The 20,604-nt window shown below is 43.6% G+C and overlaps 1 protein-coding gene and 1 long non-coding RNA gene across 2 annotated transcripts in view; one reads left to right on the forward strand and one right to left on the reverse strand.

The window, feature by feature from the left end:
* Window positions 1-429, reverse strand: part of PARD6G (par-6 family cell polarity regulator gamma) — a 70,004-nt gene extending 69,575 nt beyond the window's left edge. Inside the window, exon 1 of the mRNA XM_026115692.2 lies at window positions 116-429. Within this exon, the coding sequence (XP_025971477.1) occupies window positions 116-187 (72 nt within the window). The 5' untranslated portion in view covers window positions 188-429. The remainder of the gene's footprint in view (window positions 1-115) is intronic.
* Window positions 58-3,360, forward strand: LOC135327531 (uncharacterized). Its single transcript, XR_010387799.1, has 3 exons — window positions 58-148; window positions 2,070-2,149; window positions 2,746-3,360. It is a non-coding gene; the product is annotated as an uncharacterized LOC135327531 (long non-coding RNA).
* The last annotated feature ends 17,244 nt before the right edge of the window (window positions 3,361-20,604 follow it).

Genomic DNA, 20,604 nt, shown 5'->3' on the forward strand with positions numbered 1-20,604 from the left:
GCGATCCCGACCCCGCCCGGCCCGCGGCGCGGCGGGAGGGCGTCGCGCCCGCCCGCCGCGCCCCGGGGTCCCGGGCGGGGGACAGCGGGCCGCCGGCGGGCGAGGCCGCGCTCACCTTGCTCTTCACTTCCACCGCGCTGCACTCCAGGTACCGCAGGGTCTGAGACTTGTTGAAACTCCGATTCATTTTCTCGGCCCCCGCTTGCCGCCTCCGCGCCCCGCACAGCGAGAGCTGCAAGCCCCCCGCCGCCGCCGCCACCCGGCCCCCGGGAGCGTGTCGTGTCGCGTCGCGCCGCGCGCGGGGCTGCGGCCACTTTGTCCCGGCGCGCCAATGAGAGCGGCCGCTCCGCTGGGCTCGCGCTCCGGCTCCCAACGGCCGCGCGGCCCCGGCGGGCGGCCCGGCAGCCCCGCCCCACGCCCCGCAGCCCCGCCCCCAACCCCGCCCCATCATGGCCGCCAGTGCTGGGTAGGCGTGACGCACAGCTGCCCGTTAGGTCGTCGCTGTTGGGAGACCGGGGCTGGCCGGGGTGGGGAGGGGGGTCTGAGAGCAGCGCGGCCGGTTTCGGCAGGGGGGCGCCCCTCGCTTCCTCCGGGGCATGAATCGGCGCGGCCTCCCCCTGCTAATGGCGGGTCGTTGCTGTAAGAGTCTCTAAGGAACTGTTTTCATTTCATCCCCTGATGTGGAGCTTCGCCGTCCTCGAAGGTCTTCTTCTTGCAGTTGGTGTCTTCTAGGCGTTGACAGCAGTATTTCTTCCTAGCTAGTTCTGCCCAGAAAGTCCATGGTGCCATAAAGCAGCTGAGGACGAGATGCAGACCTGTGCACCTGGTTCACTGCTGCTCAACATCTCCTACAACCATTTACACACCACAAAAAGGAGCGTAAAGCCCCAGCAGACCTGACCGCCCCATCTCATCCCCCTTCTCCATGTCCTCTGGGCAGGTGCTGATGGCGGTGCCAGGGGCTACCCACGAGTTTAGGGGTGAAAAAAGACGTGCTGAGTTGACTTCTGGCGTGATCCCACGTGCAGCTTGGCTCCCGACCCACCGCGCTGCAGCGTCCCGGCGGCGCTCGGGCTGCATGCAGCATCTGGGGAGCTGCTGTGGCATCCAGACCCTCAAATCCACCAGCTGAGGCCATATGGTTTAGTGGTTTAACATGTGGAGCCATGAGGCAACCCTGTTCCTTAAAGGCCCCTGCCAGGCATTGCACAGTGCAGAACAGCATTCATTACCATTGCCCACTGCGGTGAATTTAATCCGCAGTTGAAGCACAGGTCTGCTCACGTACCCTGGTCAGGTGGGAGAAAGAGGAGGCCAGGTGGAGGAGCATATTCAACTGCTCTTACCTATTGCAGGCAGGGTGTCATGATTTAGATCAAAATCACAGCCACAAAGGAGGAGTGATTGGTACTAATTTTGGTTTTGATTTTTTGCTTTGTTTTTTTGATTTTCCCTGAGGGAAAGTCTGTTCTCAACAGTTAGTATTTGATAAGTAATTTAATTTGTAGTCTTTGCGCTAAATTTGGTACTTTCTTTTGGCATCTGAGATGCTCATTTGAGAAGTACGGATTAAATTCATTTGGACTTGTTGTTTTACTCTTCTTTCAGAAAATGCAAATGCTTCATTACCATCTCTATTATATTTAAAAAATTTTTTTAGACTGATAATGCCTACCTAGCTGTGTGTAACCAGGAGGAGAATTCAATTAAAATGTGCAAAAAACAATTTTTGGTGATACAAAAGTTGCTAAACCCTGCTGCATCCGTACAGAATAAAGATACATTTTTCCAAGCACAAGTCAGAGATTGATTCACTAGTTGAGCTCAAGGGACTTCCACTTTCCCTTCTCTGTCAACAGCAGCCATCCAAGGTCCTGTTCATATTACCACCAGCACGGAAATACACAATCCTCTTTTTCCCATCTACTCTGTCCTTAAAGCTAATAGATTTATTAAGCACACAAATTACTGTGTTTCAGGAATGGAACTACTGTCGTTTCCTGTTCTTGTATACGACAGGATTTTAGAAATAGTAGATCACTGCCTCTCAGTGTGCTTTTTATTCACAGATTAGAGGAGCTGCTTTTCTGCGCTTCAATTTTTGCCCGCTTCTTCAACTTTGAATTAAACACTCATCACAGTAAACAAGGTGGGTACGCTGATATGAGGGAATATGCTCTTTACACCTACAAAGAGGCTATTGCTACCAAAGTTTCTTTACAAAGTACTTTAACGAAATTTGGTTTCTGCTGCTTTTTCTGAGTTCATCAGTTTGTCTCTTAAAAAATTCCATCCTCAGGCCTGAATACTATATTTTAAATTATTTTTGTTCAGATTTTAATATATGTTGTCAGAATTTCCACTGTAATGATGTACAGACTTTTAAAATAAAAATATGGTTTATTTAAATGTCATACAATTTGAGTTAAATATCCATTATTTTGTAAATCAAAATAAGCAACTTTTTTTCCACTCTGATCAGGGGAGTGATCGGTTTCTGTATAGGTCATTGGTTAGGCTAAAATAGGCGCACACATGGATAGAAGGCCTGAATATGAATGTCTGATTGTATATTTAAATTCATAGAAAAATACAACAATATTATTTAAGTGCACAGAATTTGTTGTATATGAATGTTTCTCAATCAAGCTTCATGAAATCCAGTCCATTTTTATGCGTTTGCTAAGATACAATTTTTTAAAAAAAGTTTCCAAATTACTTTTAGATTTAATCTCCTTTCTGCAGAGCAGAGCTGGGACACATGTTTAAAGCAGCTTCAGAGAACTTGTTCTGCTGTTGTCTACTCTTCACACACCTATGCTGTACCTTGATGAGCAGTGACTTCATCTCCATATACCAGCAGGGAATCAAAAAATGCTTGTTCTCAGACTGCCCTGGCTCCATGGTGCACCAGGTGCTGCAGCTCCTATCAGCTGCTTCCCCCTCAAACTCTTGCCATATTTTCAATATGAAGAATTTTCAGTAATGAAGATGGTTTTAATTTAACTGCTTTTACTCAGACACCTTTCAGCTCTTTTCTCATCATTTGCCAAGGGCACCACATTCCTTTAGTAACTTCTATAAGTCTTCATCTGTTTTGGTAATCTGTAATTAGTTTTCCCATTTCTCACCTGCAGAGCTAAAATCAGCATTTCTTCCGTGGCTGCTGTGTCCCAGCCCTTGCTGACATGGCTGGAGTGGGGTGGGCTCGGCAGTCATTCATCCCCAGCCCGGCCCCTTAGCCCCTTTCTGCACCCATCACAGCCACCAAATACCCTCATTTCTTGCCCTAAGTATGGCAGGGATGCTAGCGCAGGAATCCTATCAGGCCATATATTTAAAAATAAATATTCAATTACTCCTCTGTTTTAAAAGCATTTTATTTACCGGGGGAATGAAAGGTGCTGCACTCTATGCCTGATGCACTCCCACAATGCTGTTTGCGTCAAGCAAGGGCTTACTCTGACTAGCTGCATGCCTCATTAATATGAACAACAGTTGCCTACATGTTCTGAGGGGTGAGAAATACCCTAGACTCACATCCAAGGATTTATTTTCCCCCTCTGTGCTGAATTTGCAAGACTTACAAATGGTGAGTCCAAATGGCTTGGGGGAGCTGCTGCAGTGATGGACTGGTTTCGATTTCTTTAAACGTAAAACAAAATGAAGCATGGCACAAAGCAGAGAAGAGCAGGGATGACGACTGTTGTTTTGTATGTAGCAAGCAGTGTTCCTGCCGCATGGATAATGGGTTCTACTCAATCAGCTGCAGAGAACAACGCCAGGGAACACCGATTGCCCCAGTGCAGAAGATGACCCAACGGCGAGCAGACCGAGTAATGCCACCTGCACAGGAGAAGCGGGCACACCGAGAGAGGAAACTACCTGCCCCGGTGTTTTTTCCGCTGTTCCTTCCCTTATGCTGAAATGTCTTTTTTCTCTTTCCTTTTAAGAGCTTTCACCTTCAGGCCTTCCAGAACTGCAGGTTAATTTACTAGGAAAAAGAGCAAAGAGTTTGCTCTCAAGGGGTGGGGAAACCTGATGCTTCTTTACTACCAGGGAGATGAAGCATCAAGGTAACCTCTCGCATGACTTAACTATAAAGTAGTCCCAAGATGACAAGTCAGATCTACAACTGAGGGAATGGCACCTGCTGAGTTGCACCACAGAGCTCACGAGTGAAAATGGAGATGGACACTCACTATTACGGCTTCCAGCATTTCTTGAGAGAGCGGCTCTGCGCTGCCGAGGTCCTTCACTTTGTTTCACAAGGCAAAATACTGCTGGAGAGAATCAGGCAATAGAAGGATGCCAGGAGCTGTGTAATTTAGAGCTTGATTTCTTTGTGTTTTACAACAACGCCTGCTGGGAAAAGAGCTGTGTGCGTGCTCCTAGGTGAGGGCTGTGTGAGCCAGCCCGATGTGTGTGCGCCACCCGGCTGGTGGGGGCAGGCGGGGGTCCCAGCAAAGCGGGAGGCAGGGACCCTGGCCTCGGTGGATTTACGTGCCTCTGACTTCTCTGGTGGCTATTATATAACTGGTTCTGTATTTACAGTTATTAGCATGCAAATAATTCAGGAACAAAAGGAGCTGAGACGCCATGGTCCAGCAGCTAATCTCCAAACATCATTCGACAGAGAGTAGAAATGGGTTATCAGACTGATTGTCCTCTTTCCAAATTACCTGTAAGTGGGGTTAAATGCAACAGCACTTTGCAAGGATGGCAAAGGCTGATTAGCAGAGGCACATTTTGGGGGGGGGTGGGGTAGGAGGGAGGAGAGGAGATTGTGCTCCTGATTCTGCCCCCAAAGAATGCTCTGACTATGTAAATCACCAGGATAAGGCATTGCTCACAAAAGACTGTGCAAATGTTCAGAGTACACTTGTTCTGCTGAATTTCATGATTTTTGCTCCCTTTCAAAGAACCTTGAATATTCCATTGCTTTGATTTTTGGTTTTCCTTTCTCGATTAACAAAAAATATAAGAAAAAAACAGGAATGTCTCCCAAGTGTCATTCATTTCAAGCAGGCACATAAATGTCATCCTCCATAGGCTGTCCAGAAGTATATCCTTCTACTTCGATGTGGAATAAAAGTTTTGCTTAGAATGTAAATTTTTGTCATTGGAATCAACACAAGCATTAAGTAGGGCAGCATATGAACGTCAGTAGTGTTGCAAGCTTTCCTTGTCCGTTGCATGGCTTTGTAACTTGATAGTAAGTGTAACAGAGACTAATTCAAAAAAAAAAAGAAGAAAAAGAAAGTACAGGTTTTGGGAAGAAGAGCATTTCACGCATTGCTTGTATGAATTTTGAACATGCAATGGCTGTGCAGAAGCACTGAGTTAATTTTCAGAAAGCTCTTCAGGTGTCTAGATGAAAGGTGCTGTATAGGCAGAAGTTACTCATCATGTCAGAATGAAGACTGCAAACCCTTTGAAATACAACTGACTTAAAGAAAGCACTAGTGATGAGAAGCCTGGTGTGTGGGAACTTCTGCCTGATTCTCTTCCCCCCTCGAGATAAAGCTGGCTTTCACTTTGTCCCTCTACAGATGGTCCTAGTTCTATGGCAAACTGAAGCATAAGTGTAAGTTTGCAAGTGCAGGATCCATTTTCTAATCTGTTCAGTACTATCAAATGATTTATGCAGTTGACATCATCTGTACCTTCCCACGCACCTTTTCTGTATGAAAGTGTGACTTAAGTTGGAATGGGTTATTAAAATACAGACAATGATAGTGGAGTTACTTGCTTGCAGTAATTGCTAAGTTTTCTAATGGACTTAAGCTGACCAGATCTTCATTAAATTAATGAAATGGAAAGCAAATCAGTACTGTTAATTTTTAATTTTAATGTCAGTATGAGAAAGCTACTATCATGAAGATATAATCATGCCTTTCTTCTTCTTTCTGTGGTCCAAGTGCTTAACTATCTTGTTTGGTGAACACAGAAATCTGCCTGTGGCAAATCTGTCATTCTTTTTGACTACAAAATGGGTTTATTCTCTTATGGATAACCATGTAACTTATATGAGTGCCATTTACCATCTTTGCTAGCCCTGGCAGCTGAAGTTTGGGTTTTGGCAACAAGGTAGGAGAGTACAACTTTTACCTAGCCTAAGCGAGTCCCTCACAAAAAACAAGCAGAGGTTTTTAGCTTGGCACTGGTGAAATTAACTGGAAGGCAAGAACAACCGGAATCTTAATGAAAACATAATTTATTGAAAATTTTCACTTGGAAAATGACTACAGGTAAAGCAACAAAAAATAAAACTACCCCTATATTCCTGAAGCTCAGTTTTAAGAAATTTGTAGGATGCTATTTCTAGCTATCAGGTTAAGCCCTCCCAGAAGAGGTGGTCAGTGGTCTCACCTGCTAGTAAGGGAAAATAACAAGAGACTGCCCTAGCAATGGGAATCACACAACACGCAAATCTTGACTATTCACTTACTCACTGGCTTGAATCCCTTAAAAAATGTAACACACTGAAGCTGAAAGCTTCTTAGTAAAAAAAAATTATCATCAGATGACTTCTTAAGTCTGTTTTTTGTAAGATTTCTCTGGCAGATATGCTAAATCAACGATGATGTTGAGATAAGGACAGTTTCAAAGATTTAGTTCTTGATTAATAATTAAGAAAAAAAAAAGGTCAGAGGGAGAGGTCTCTCATATGCCCACAGCAGATTTCATCCAATGTTTGCCAAATCCTTGCACGTATCTGTACCAGACTGAAATCACCTGACATTGTCAGAACTACTGAAGCAAACTTATTTATGGAAAGATACTATTAAGCTCTTAATTGTCTGAGGCTCAACATAATCTCTCCCTCACCCACCTGATTTGCAAGAGATTTGCCAAGAAGCAACTTACTACATTAGAGAGTTTTCTCAGGGTACATTTATGCCCTGTAAACACCAAAGTCTTAAAATGTTTGTTCACAGGCAATCCTTTCCAGAGCTTTCAGCAAGGGCAAACAGTGTCACTTGAGGCTGTAAGGAATCCTTCAAAGCAGCTGTTTAGAAACGCGTGAAGCATGAGGCACATCATATCCTTCTTCCCACGGACCCTGGGCCAGATGTTCAGCGGGTGTAAAGCAGCATGGCCTCAGGGTGACTTTATGGGGGGGCACAATGATTTATACCAGCCAAGAATCTGAACCCCCCCCGCCCCAAACCTGAGGGTTTCAGCCAAGTGATTTTTTGTGACCTCTGCTGAATAGAGACCCAATTTTGTGATCTCTGGTCTAACCTCAGTACTGCATTGACCTTCTCCATGAAGTGTGAAGGCACGTGATATGTTAAGTTTTGCGAGTTCAGGGCATTGAAAAGAGAAGGAGGAATTTCTTAGAACCTTTCTGAAACTGTTTCTCCAGTCTAATTTGCTGAAATAAACACAGGCTTTCAATTGTGTATTGCATTTATATATTTTCCTTCCAGGGTTTCTGTTCTTAGCAAAATCTGTAGGTTCTTTACATCTGTTTATTTTCCAAAGCAAGTTCCCTTTAGCACCTTGGTAAGATCAAGAAATGAGAACATTTCTATGCAAAGATGATGTTTACTTACTTTTTTTTCTCCATAATTTATGTCTTCCCGAAGCATGAATGAGGAATATTTGTGGGTGTATGGATTTCAGAATCAGGACTTCTTTCCATTTTGATAGTATCATGGGAGGAAAAACTGTTTCCCAGAACCAAACAATTTTATTGCATTCCAGAATTGTGTTGTAAAACAGTGATCCCATCTGTTCAACAGCATTCCCAGTAAGTACGACTCTCCTTGTCGCTCACCAGCTTAAGCAGTTCAGCAAAAAGCTTCAGTTTGCAAGGGTAAGATTTTCTTCAAAATACAAGACACCAGTAAAATTGGCTTCATAAGGATTTGCACATATGTCAAGGTGTATTTCCTTAAATACTATTTTGACCGATATGGCGACTGAAGAATATTATGGTGCAACAACAGTTGCTCCAAAATGAAGGCTTTCTTTGAGATCAGTTTTGGCAATGCTTCTAAATCCACAGTAAATGAATAAATAATAAAAATATTAACCTCAAAACTGATGGGATTAAAACTGAAATAGATTTCTTTTTTTTCACCACAAGGCCTGAAGAGATTTGAACAAAGAGGTGCTTGAATTCAACACTCTAAGCTTAGGCCAGCTTACCGGAATGCTTCTTCAATAAAAAGACCATGAAATAAAAGAGAGAGAATTTAATTTATGAGATTCCCCTAGCTGAGAGCTGGTGCCTAGGATTTTTGTTTAACATCACTATGTACATCAAGGAGTTTTGCTTAGCAAGTACAACAAAGGACTTCTGGAAACTCAAGGTGAGGGCTTTTTGGTTGCTTAATTCTGCATATCTCAACTTCCAAGCATCCCTTTTGTGTCACCTTAAAGACCTTTTAACGATGTCTCCATCTGACTACCCAAGATTTCCTTAACAGCTTTGGAAAAGTTTCATTCTTGTGCTTTTCCATTCAGAAACAGATCTGAAAAATTGAATGCACTTTCAAGGGATGCTTGCTAGTGGAAGAGATCGTCACTTGGTGGAGAGGTTAGGGCATGTTTCCTGTGCCTTGCTGGTGTGCTTGCTTTGCCTGCAGGCAGGGAGTGAACGCCTACTCAGACTGTTTTGCCCCAGCCTCATTGTTTCCACGCAGCCCGTACCCCATGTGCTCCCGCAGCTATGGAAGCGGAAGTGGTTGTGTGGCTCTCAGGAGCCAGCTCGTGAGTAGGGGCAAGAGGGCTGGAAAGGAGATGTCTTACGAGAAAGGGACTGAAGCTGTTACCTCTTCTCCTGTGGCTCTTTGGAGGGAAGGCAGGCTTTCCAGTGAGGCTTAGTGGATTATTCTACCCTTTTCTGCCCCAGGTTCCCTTGAACACCTCTGCTGCACCACCATGGCTCTGCAGCTGTGCTTGCTCTTTCCTGTAGACCTCCTATACACACAGGTCTGGGACATATCAGTGGTGGGTATAAGCAGCTTTTCGGATCATTCAGGATATTTTATGCAAGGTATGGGTTTTATAACTATCATCCAATGTCTAGATTTTCAAGCTAGCCTGAATCTACCTTTGCGCAGGCAGTTTTATGCTTCTTACCTTCTGTAGCCTTCACAGGGTATAAGCGAGGGAGACAGGTCTGACTTTCACTTGTTGGATTCATCCATAGCTGCAGGCATCATGAAGGCAAAGTGCTGGGCAATGAGAGAGGGATATCACTCATATACAATTAAGAATAATCTCTCTCCTGACTAATGACTCATACAGAGATAGGTGCCTTCAGGAGTGCAGTCATACCTAGGCAGTGGCTGACCCTTGGGTTTTTGAAAGGGAGGGGGCTGAGTTAGAGGTGTTCCTGGGGCACTCAGGGAGAAATAACATACATCAAAATTTCTGATGTTTTTAATCTTTATAAGAAAACTTGCTTAAGATTTTGCAGAGGCTCAGGATGCATTTTGCTGATGTTATTAGCAACAGATCAAAATGCATTGATCTGCTTGATGGAAAGCCACCTAGTGGTTATGGCAGAAAGGCTGGGGGAGGGTTTGGGCTTCGGGACTGAGTAGCAGATATAGGCTAGTCTCTCTGTTTCTTTATTTGTATAGCAGAATGAAAAAAGTACTTGTATCTCTGCATCACAGGGTTAGCATAAGGCTTAATTAACTTGTGTTTGTGACACCCTATCGGAAAGGTGTTAAGATAATTAGAAACATAACTCTTACATCTGCTTAGGCCTACTCTGTTGGGGCCACAACCCATAATTAAGATTTCTAGCAGACGTCATAATCCAAATGGTGACTATTAATACATGTAAATAAAGTTATAAGGAGAATGACTGATTCTCCTCCCTCTCGGAAAATGCATGCTTGAGTCTTCACTATTCTCCAGACACCCTCAAATCCTTCAAGGGACTTGATTCTACACCAAGGTGCTGCTTGGCTTGGTGTTGAAAGAGGAAGGGATTTTATAGTGGAACATGGTGTTTTATGACAAATGTCCGGCATTTAACTAGCACCTAAAAAGCAGGCTAACCCATTCCATGCCTTGTACCCTTTCTGCAGGCAACTGCAGAAAGAAGCACTTGCCATTGGAAAGGATGTTTACTGATGCCATTAAGAAGTAGACTGACATCATTTACATTTTTTGGAACAATGGCCTTTTCGCCATAACCTTGGCTTTTGTTCATTTCCACTGGCACCATGTGACTGGCGAGGATCTGACATTATTCTTGATGTTGGGTGCCAAAAGAAAACGTTCTCTGGAGATTGGATGATTGTGAGGAGTCAGCAAAATGCTGATGGGTTTTTGTTTTTTGTGTGTGTTGGAGTGGGGAGGAGTGTCAGTATTTGGTATTCCTATTTCATTAGAAAAATTCGTACCTGCAGAAGAGGGATCCAGCTTGTTGGTATCTGAAGTGCTGGAGGTTGTAACAGAAAGGAGCTGAAGTCAGGTACTCAGCGTAAGGGCTGGAAGCTCTCTTGATTAGAGTCAGGCTTGGACGAGTTCAGGTTATACTGATGGACAGAAATAAAACAGGACTGTATAATGAACAGTTTCCCTCTGTACTCTATTTCCTCTCCAAAGCAGATCATCAAGGTTAATCTTGGTTTTCCTGCTCTTCCCCTGCTATTTCCCCTAAGTTCCGCAATTCCATCACTTCACTTCATTCCTCCTCCCCAGTCTCACTTGCCTCTTCCAAGGCAACCTGGACCTGTTTTCCTCTCTGCCGTGCCTGGGTTTAGCTGCGGTTTGTGGTGCTCACAAGAGCAACAGGCCTCCTACCCCCCATTCAGGTGTCCAGGCCAAGTGTGACCTGCAGGAGCTAAGCATGCCTGACCCAGAGAGTGTTTTCTGCAAATTTAACCATTCAAAACTAAGAAGCATGTACAAACTAGGACTCCTAACAGGCTTAGAGTCTGGAAAAAAATTAGCTGCATGTTGGTGGATAGGCAAAAGTCTTGTGCTTGATAAAAAGAGCTGCTCAAATATCATCTGCGCAAATAGCTTTTTTGTAAATCCTACTGGCATTTGTGATTTCCAAACAAATGATTACCTAATTTATTTATTTTAAATATGGATATGAACTTTATTCCCTAGCCTCCTCCTTAGCCATCGTGGAGCTGTTTTGTCATCCCAAACAGCCCCCTCCAAACCACAAAAAACCCCAAAGGAAATCAACTCCCAGCAAGACCAAACTACCCTTAGGTAGGCACCCACGCAAGATTTCAGTCCAAACGCTTACTTTTGACAATGCTGTAGGAAAGCTAAGGCAGGAGCTTGTAACAGGAAATGCTGGGCTGCCGGACCATGTGGCCGGCTGCCAGCCTTGCCCACGGCTGCCAGCCCGGGCACCCAGTGATGCATTTCGGGTACTTTGGCTGCATATAGCAGGGGATCTCTATTATGGCACGCTTGCACCTAAAAAGCAGCTCCACAGATATTTTTCTGAATGTAAAGCAGTATGAAATATGTAAGGCAGAAAGTGCTACATCAGGTGGTATGAAAATAAGGCAGTATGAGTAATAATCATTGTGAAATGACCTAGTACTCAGTTTCTAAAACAGTGGTCCCCTGATACTGGTTCAGCACTCAGTAGTAGCTGAAAATACGAAAAATGGACTCTTAGGAATTATTAGGAATGGAAGAGAGAACAAACCGCAAAGCTTCACCAATGCTATTATCTAAAGCCACAGTGAGCTTGTATCTTGAATATCCTGGCTGTGGTTCCAGTCCCATCTTTCGAAAATGTCATTGCAGAATTAAAAAAGGCACAGACAAGGGCAACAAAGATGGCCAGAAGTATGATACAGCTTCTGTACTACAAAAGATAAGCTAAGACTCCTCAGTCTAGAAAGAAGGGGAGTGAGAGGAAAGACCATAGAGGTTATAAAATCATTAAGTGAATCAAGAAGGTGAAAAAAAATTTTTTTTCACATAACACATCATTAAACACTGAATGCTATAGGAACATGTGAAGGTTAAAAAATAAATTAGTTCAAAAGCACTTAGACAAACTCGTGGAAGAAAGGCTCGCAGAAGCTAATAAACACAAAGATGCAGATACATCCTTTGGCTATGGAAACCTCTGTGTTACCAACTGCCGAAAGAGCATACCAGGAAAAGCAGCACTATATGCTTACCCTGGTCTCCTATTTTTTTTCCTTAGTCTTTCCTTAGATTCCTAACCTCTTTCAGAGACAACAGGTGGAGTGATATATACCACGTATGGTTGTTCTTAAACTTGCAATGCAATAACTGCGGAAATGAAGCATAGATCATCTCAGGCAACTCAGAAGGAAACATGACTGAGACGAGTTTCTCTGAGTTGGAAGTTCATTAACATGGCACTGGGAGAGTTACATCAGAGAACAATTTTTACTGTTTGTTTTCAACTGCAAATAACTTCTTGGAACACTAGTCATTTCCAGCTAGGTTTGATTGGTTGTGTTTCCTTAGAAAGGTTACAGTCTATAAAATAGCCATAAGCAACGCAATAAAAAACACGGTTTTGTTGGATGCAAGTCCTCTGCTTTCACAAGATGTATGAGATTTGGAGTAATGTGCAGCATGTTTTAAGTTACATTGTAAAGTTCCTTCAAAAGCATTTCCTATGCAAACAATAATTCTTGGAAAATTGTGCCAGCGAAGAATTAATACTGATAAAATCCATATTTTTTTTTCTGAGGAGTCTCATGGGAAATGCCTAGTTTTGCCATTTTGATTTCTTTTCAGCTACCAACTGTAGGTGTTTTGGAAATAGATTAAGTGAAGGAGTAGGTGACAGGCATAGATATAAAATAAGAATACCGAACTCTGCGTCACTAAACTTCTATCGTGTTCATTTGAACACTCCCGAGAAGATAAGCAGTACATTGCAACCTCTTAATTTTTAAGCCAGCTGCCAGACTGCAGGAGCAGCTACCCCAGCTTAAATCAGCTTCCAGGTGGATGACTGAAGACTGTTTCTGGAAAAAAACAAGAAAAAAAATCTCCAGAGTTATTTTTTCCCTTTAATACACTGCCAAGGGTTTTCTTACAACAGGAAGAGTTAGTTCACATGGACCAGTAAGCCAGGATTTAAGCCTCAGACACAATATAATAGCAAAGTTAAAATGTGTGAATTTATGTTGCTAACAAGCCTAAGACAATTGGAAAGTCATTATCTCATGTCAGAGAAGCTGGGAAAGCAGGGTGAAGAAGAAGAGCCTACACTGCCTGCAGGCCAGTTTTGGCTGCTAATGAACGCATGTGTGGAAAGAACATCAAATTCAAGCCAAGATTCTTCTTCATTTATTTTTTTTTCCTGTAGGAATTCTCTGAAGCTTTTTAGTATGCTTCTTTCTGTTTCTTTCAAATGTCGTCCTGTATCATCTTACCTTTGAATAAAGGACTTCGGGTCTGTTTGCCAATGGAAATGGGTAGCTGTAGACACCTGCATCTTTCAGTTCCACCACATTCTGCCTTCTGCTTTTCACCATTGCGCTGTTTTAAGGTTGCTTATGGCACTCAAATGACTCCCCTGACTGGGCATAGTCTAACGCAGCACCAGCGCTTGGTTTTACCTCCATCGTTCTTCTTCTCCACATGGCAGCGTGGGCAATTTCAATTCACCTTCTTGTTTCCCCAGCTGGGAATAACCTAGTGACTTCGTGACATGCATACACTTCCTCCTGGAAAAGAAAGCCATAGGGAGAAAAAAAGCCTCTTTTCACTGACAATACGTGTCCATGATGTTCACTTTAACAGCACCCAACTTTCAGTTTAGGATTGAACTCCTCCGTTACTAGTAGCATATCTCTTGTTGTTGTTTCATTCACGGCTGACTGCAACCTGTTCAGATCTTTCATGTCTCCTCAGCATCTCCTGTGGGATGTCGGACTAGACTATATTCACCTTCTCGGACTCCAAACTAAGCCTTGCTATGAGGCCCCACTCTATCAGAAGATCTTCCTTTTGCATTTAATAACATACCGTGCCAGACCTTATCTTGCCTTCTCCATCTGCGTTTGCACATCATCTTGTCATTGCCTGAATATATAAGATTTGCTTTCCTTCAGGCCATAGACAAATTGCTTTCCAAATGACTTCTACTCATTTCACCAAGCTCTGACCATATTTTCACATTTCCATATGTATTTGGCAGTCTGGTATAGAACATTCCAAATACTGATTTAAGTCAGTTTTTATGGAGAAGACAAAGCCCTCCTCTGGTTAACATATTGCTCTATTTTAACACTTTAGAGTTAATCTATATTTGGTCCACCATAAAGTGATTGACTGTGACACCAGCTTCCACAATTAGAAAACCTGGTAAGAAGCTGACTAGCTTATGTTTCCTACCAGATCACAGGAAAATTGCCAGGGCTCCCATAAGGATGAAGGAGCTCTTGGTAGATAGTAGAGCCTGCTTTGGAATTACACCAGGTTTTACATACAACAGGATTAAAGTTTTCAGTGAAATTGGTCAGTTATTTCACTGTCGATTCCACTGTTGAAAAAACAGAGAAAGTACCTCTCCACCTGAAAGACATATTCCATTTACAGCCTGTAGGGGAATAGTTGATTCAGTTTTGCTCTGTGAAGCATGAACTCATATGGAATAGCTGTTTACTTCTAGCGGTAGAGAGAGACAACTCTTCATTTCTTAGATGTTACAGAAAAAAAGAAGCCAACAAGAATGGGAAGAATTTATGAAGATGAAGTGGCCAGAAAAACAGATTTCCCATTCAAACAAAATATGCAGGCATAGTGTATTTTTCCTGAAAGAACCTGATATTAAAAATGTTATCATAGCAGGGCTATGTGAAAGGAAGCATCCTGCTTTCTCATCTCAGCTTGGTTTTAGCAGATAGGCAGAGCTGAAGCTGCCTTGTACAACTCGCACAGGATGATTTTTCCTATCTTAAAACTGATGTTTTCCAGCTGGAACTTGAATCCTGAGCACACGAAGGCACCCCTATCTCCAGGGAAGCAGAGCATCTGTAGAGCTGTGATCCTGGCTGGGCACTGTGGAAAGCAATTGAATTTTGGTTCCCAAGTTCAGGAAAAGGTTTTATTGATTACCTGGGAATGGTGGATAGCTAGTACTTCATAAAAAGGGTTCCTTTATTAAGAACATACTAAGTAAGTAGCGACCAGTGACGGGCTGGTTGTCGTCAATGTTTTAATCAGTTTACTTGAAAGATGGAGTGTGGGAGTTAAAGTACTGTTATGCAGTTTGGGGATGACACCAAGTGCATGCTGCCTGGCTGTGAACAAGCAGCTCCAGGACCAAAGAGCAGGAGGCTGGGACTAGAGGTGGGACTTGTGCTCTGAGCTTGAACAAGCAGCTGCGAGAGGAGTCACATATGGACGTTAATTTACTAGTAGAGACACAACTGCTTGTGGTGCCAGAGAACATTCCCGGGAGAGAGAACTGGATTATTCTATTGTTAAATAATTTTGTTCAAATCGTTAAACAATTCTGAAGTATTGTTAAATTGTTAGTGTAGTCCCTGGCATGGTTTTGGTTCTGGCCAACAAGCATCTTTCAAACAGTTCCTGGGCCAGGGACCATTCCCAGTAGGCACTTTGGGTGTAGACACTCCGTTTTGAGGAGTAAGAGAGGTTAAACATATGGACATAGGACATTTCGTGTCAGAGGATGGGTCTGGACACACTGAATTTGCTAGTAGTGATGTAGCTACAACTTCTATGGGGAGAAAGTAGCAGGGCTTGGAGTGATCCTGAACAACTTATTTGGGGCACTGATTTTAACAGGGGTTTTTACCAAGTTAAAGCAAATGCAGTAATGCTCTGGACGATGCCAATGTGTGAATGGCTGTAGGTGCTCTCCCCTACTGCCCTGTCAAAAACTCGCATGGGTAAGTGGGAGGCTGATGAGACCAGGCATGGTCAGCCACCCAAGGGGTGCTAGCTCAGTGCCAGGGAACTGGGATATAACATGTTGGTTTCATAGGGGAGAAGGAATGGAAATCACACATTGTAAACCCTGTTTTTCATAAATACCTTTTGCTGCTGAGTTAATATGTCATGTAGACAGTTCTTTGGAGCTGTTAGCATTTGCTTCTGGTAGATTAACTTGGATATTGCCATATTTGTTGTGCTGCTATTTGATAAACTGAAAGTGGAGATGGCTAGAAGATGAAGGGAGGCAGCTGAGCTTGTTTTCCCTGTCCAAAGCAGGTGAATCAAAAGCAAACAAATAGCACCGATAATGTAATTGATGATTATAAGACTACACAAGATCAACCTAAAACTCAGAATGAAAGTAGCTACCCTCTCAGTCTCTCTGCTTCTTCTACTGCTCTTGTCTAAACGTCATTGAAATAACAGCGTGCCAAGAAATATTAACTGCAAACACAGCGTTTTAATAAACACAAAGTGAAATAAAGCAAGCCAGAACAGATCTGTTGGCTCTTGCAGTTTTTTTGTTTGCAAGATGGGGAGGTTGGAGGTGGGGGCGTGCAGGGAGGGTATAGTTTCTTGCACGTGTTTGCCTGCTGCTGATTAGCAGGGGCAATGTTAAAAACTTTCTGTGACTTGTTACAGGCTGTAATCTTCCAATTTAGGGCCTTGTACTGCTCTCAATTTAATCACACAATCCCCATTAAGGAGTGAAAAAAGCCCTAAGGCGGGTTTGTGTAATAAACTTTACTGGTGTTTTAGAAATAGAAAACAATTTCTTTATGTGCCTAAAATTTTTTTTCTCTTTCTGCAGAAGGACAGTGGATATTAATGTACTGTACAGTCATATAATCTGTTGTTTTTTAACAGCATTCATGTAAATATAGACTTAAAGCAGATCTAATTGATTGATTTGATCAGCTGGCTAGTCAGATGTAACAGCAACTACAGTGTTGAAATGTTAATAACTTACCACATGGGAAGAAAATGGAGTGATGCCCTCCCCTTCCTCAGTCACCAGCCGTCTGCCCCTCGCTTTCCCCGCCACATGCTCCCCTTTTTTATTAGCACCTTCGTTAATATCAGCATCTCTGAATTTGTGTTACTTGGTTTTACTTCTGCTTTACTTGGGTAAAATCCCAGGGAACTTCTGAGCTGCAGCTCCCGCTTTGATCCCGAAGGAATTGAGCCGTTTTCACCACCGGGGCAGCCCATGGCCACCTCGGCAGCTCCCCTTTCCCCAGCTGCAAATGTCATGAGCGCTGCCGGCCTGTGCCGACACGGCCCGAGGGTGCCCCTCAGCCCCCTGGATGCGAGCCAGCCTCATCCTCGCTGTCGGAGAGAGGGGTGAGCAGGGCTGCTCGAGGGGCCTCCGGGGAGCATGAGGGAAAAAGAAACAACCTGCCGAGCTGTGTCACTTTGCGGTGCAGAAAAATCTGCAGAAAGAACCCAGCCTTGTCCCTTGCCTCTGCCTTGCTCCTCCCTTCCCAGCAAGCCCTTGCCCTACATTTTTGAAAACGAATGCTAAATGGGAAGTGATGAAGGCACATTACCTGCCTGACTAATCACATTCTGCCTCTTGGGACCTATTACGCTTCCGAGCCTGCAACTTAGTCGTCCTGGCGGGCAAGCTCTCCCCGTCCCCCAGGTGAGCCCGCCAGGTTCGTCCACAGCCTTTGCTGGTTTCTCTGCTTCCGTCCAAGCCAGCAGCCAGCCCTGCCGGGTGCTCGGCTCTCCCTGCTCTCTCTGGGAAAAAAAGCGATTAAGTACATGCTTGGCTTTAAGCATGTGAAGCACATGGTAATTAGGGAAAGGGCAGGCTCCCCGGCACTCCGCTTTTTTGCTGGCAATTCCTAATGTAGGTGGGAAGAACTGCCCTCTAGAGATGCCTGCCTCTATGCATCGACTTGTGAGGAAACCCTCATAACCCCTCAACCAGCCAGAGCAGTGCCTGAATATACCGGCCAAGGGCTAGCATGTGCTTCCCTTGAGTTGGGTATTTTAACTCAGAGGGAAGATAAATCGAGCACTATTTTTGGCAACCTTTATTGATTCCTGTATAATTTCCCTTGCTCTTCCTGCTGAAGTTCCTTCCTTTCCAGTAATACCAGCAGTTGAAGTAGCACATCAATCCTTATTGTGTGTCAAACCTTGCTTTTTCCCCAAGCCTCAGCATGGTGCGGAAACCCTTGAACACAAACTCTTCCTGTAATTTAAACACCCAACTGTATGTGTGATTCAAGTAAGATATGGTGAGTGTTAGTGCAGTTACCCCTGGGCTCAGCAGATAGTACAGCTGTCTGGAGCACTCACGGGAGGGCCAAGGTGGCCCTGCAAAATACTTCATATTGTCAAAGGAAAGAAAAAACAACTCATGAAGTCCAAACGCTAGATGAATCTGGCTCTGTGTTTGTATCCAGTGACTCTATGACATCCCTTTTGTGGTTCTGATTTATTCTGCCCTTCAGAAAATTGCAGAAGAAAAGCAGTTATTCCCAGTTTTATTATGCTTACACTCAAGAAGGCTGTCTCTCAAGCCGCTGGAAATCTCTTAGAGGAGTTGCTGCTTTTAAAACACTTCCACCATCATAAAGAATTGGTGTTTAAATCTAACCAAAATAAAGGAGGGGACCTGGCCACTATTTGGGAAAGTCAGAAGATTGAAAAGTGAAAGCTAAGCATCGAGTGCCAGGACCTCGCATTGCCTTTACTGGGTCTTGATAGATGAAATCAGACCATGTGAAATTAACAGTGTACGTGTGTTTTCAGCCTCGTCAGTGGTCTATGATACAGCAGAGCTTTTTAAACTAAGATCTGTCTACGTCCATTTAGCTGTGCAGCACAGAGTTGAAGCAGGGTACTACATAGTTTAATTATTAACTGTTTTTTCCCATGCATTTGATATTGGTATACCCGTCTTTGTCTCCGAACACAACAAATACTATCAGCTTAGCTTGGCACTACAGCAGACAGAAGGATTTTAAGCACAAATAGCAGGAATCCCTATTGCTTCTGCCAGAGGTCTGAGGGTCAGATTTTTGTGAAGCATTCAGGGCTTTAAAAATACCAAGAACCCCTCAGTAAGACTTTTTAAAAAAAAAGCGCGGTTTCTTCTCCTCTACTAAATACGAAATATCAACTTTAATCTGTTAATGCAAGCTACACTCTATATTTTCATTGCAGAAACTGTGAGTTAAAGGATTGAACACAACCACATTGGCGCACAGGGGACCTGCCACCTCCTAGCGATTTACAGCGTGCGTGTGCGCACAGGAGAGAGAGAGGAGAGAAAGAGAGAATAATGTATGAGTATTTAACTGTTTATGCTACATTTGTAAAAAAGGGACGCCAGCTATGAGGCATGATGTTCTCAACTCATGCTTCTTCTGTACCAGGCAAAACCCTCCCATGGGTTGCTGCATTTGCGGAATGAAGGGTCTAACCAAAGCGATGGTAGTTCATCTTTTCCTCTCACTTCACACCCTCTCCCACGGCACACCAGGACAGCCCAGGCCCTCAGGGCTCTCAGTTTGGTTCAGGTGCCCGTGAGCTCTGTGGGGATGTGTGAACTGAAAAAGGGCTGAAACAGGCTGGCAATATTTGTTCAAGCTCGTGGGGGACAAACTGACAAACTCAGCAGTGCAGAGTTTTCTGTCCTTGCACTTAGGTGACCAGTTTGGGTTTTGAATACCAAGACCGGGTGCTTAACAAGGAATTCACAGGCTGCTCATCTCAGTATTTTTATTATTTTCTTCTAAACATTGAAGAGTTTAAAATGCTTTATAAAGCTCAAGTAAAAGCTAAAATCAACAACTGCTAAGCACCTTGCTCGAAAATTTAGCTATCCACCTTACTTCATAGTTTTGAAATGCTTTAGATTAATATTCTTGTGCAACACTAGCCCTGACTTCCACGGTGTGCATTAGGATGGCAATAAATAAATTGCGAGTTACATGGGTCTGACACGGTATTTATGAAAAGATCGTATTTGCTCCTTTGAAGCAGCCACCTATCAGAAAGTTTGGCTCTTGCACAAAGGCATTTATTTGGTGTATCCCTTTAAAGGTCAGGAAAGAAAATTTAGCAGATCAGTAATTGCAAAACTAGTTCTGTAAATGTGCTCTTATCTCCTGAACAAGAGGCAAATGCCAAGACACTAGGAAAGTGAGTTAAAGCAGGCTCGGGGAAGATTTAAATTCCAGGACCCTCATGGCTGCAGATGTTATGAGAGGAATTTCTGCATTTGCCAGTTCCCAGAAGCGATGCCCTGTGCTCCCAGCAACCGTAACAGGCAGTCCAAAGGAGGAAAGAGCCATACACATTTTATCCAAACATTCCCACCTATCAATTTTTTGCGAGGGTGGGAGCAGGGGAAAGGTAGTTCTGTATTTTAAAGTGTCATTTGTGCTATGCTAAATCCAAAACAAACCTTCCTATTCACTCATGAAATATGAGCTAACAGCTGTTTCAATGCCAGTTCAGTTTTTTTGTTGACTTCAGTGGATTTAAGGAGATTTTTTTGACCAACATTGCTGTTAATTTCCAGTAGATACCTGGACTATCTGGCAAATAATATTACCCCCCCACACACACACTAGTATTATTCTACTCCCTCTTCCTTGGGATTATTCTCTGGGACAGACATTGCTCATTTTTGTCTACTCTAGCCCTTTCTAGTCACATTCTCAGTGATTTCCAGGT

The sequence above is a fragment of the Dromaius novaehollandiae genome, chromosome 2 (assembly GCF_036370855.1).
Source record: "Dromaius novaehollandiae isolate bDroNov1 chromosome 2, bDroNov1.hap1, whole genome shotgun sequence".
NCBI lineage: Eukaryota > Metazoa > Chordata > Aves > Casuariiformes > Dromaiidae > Dromaius > Dromaius novaehollandiae.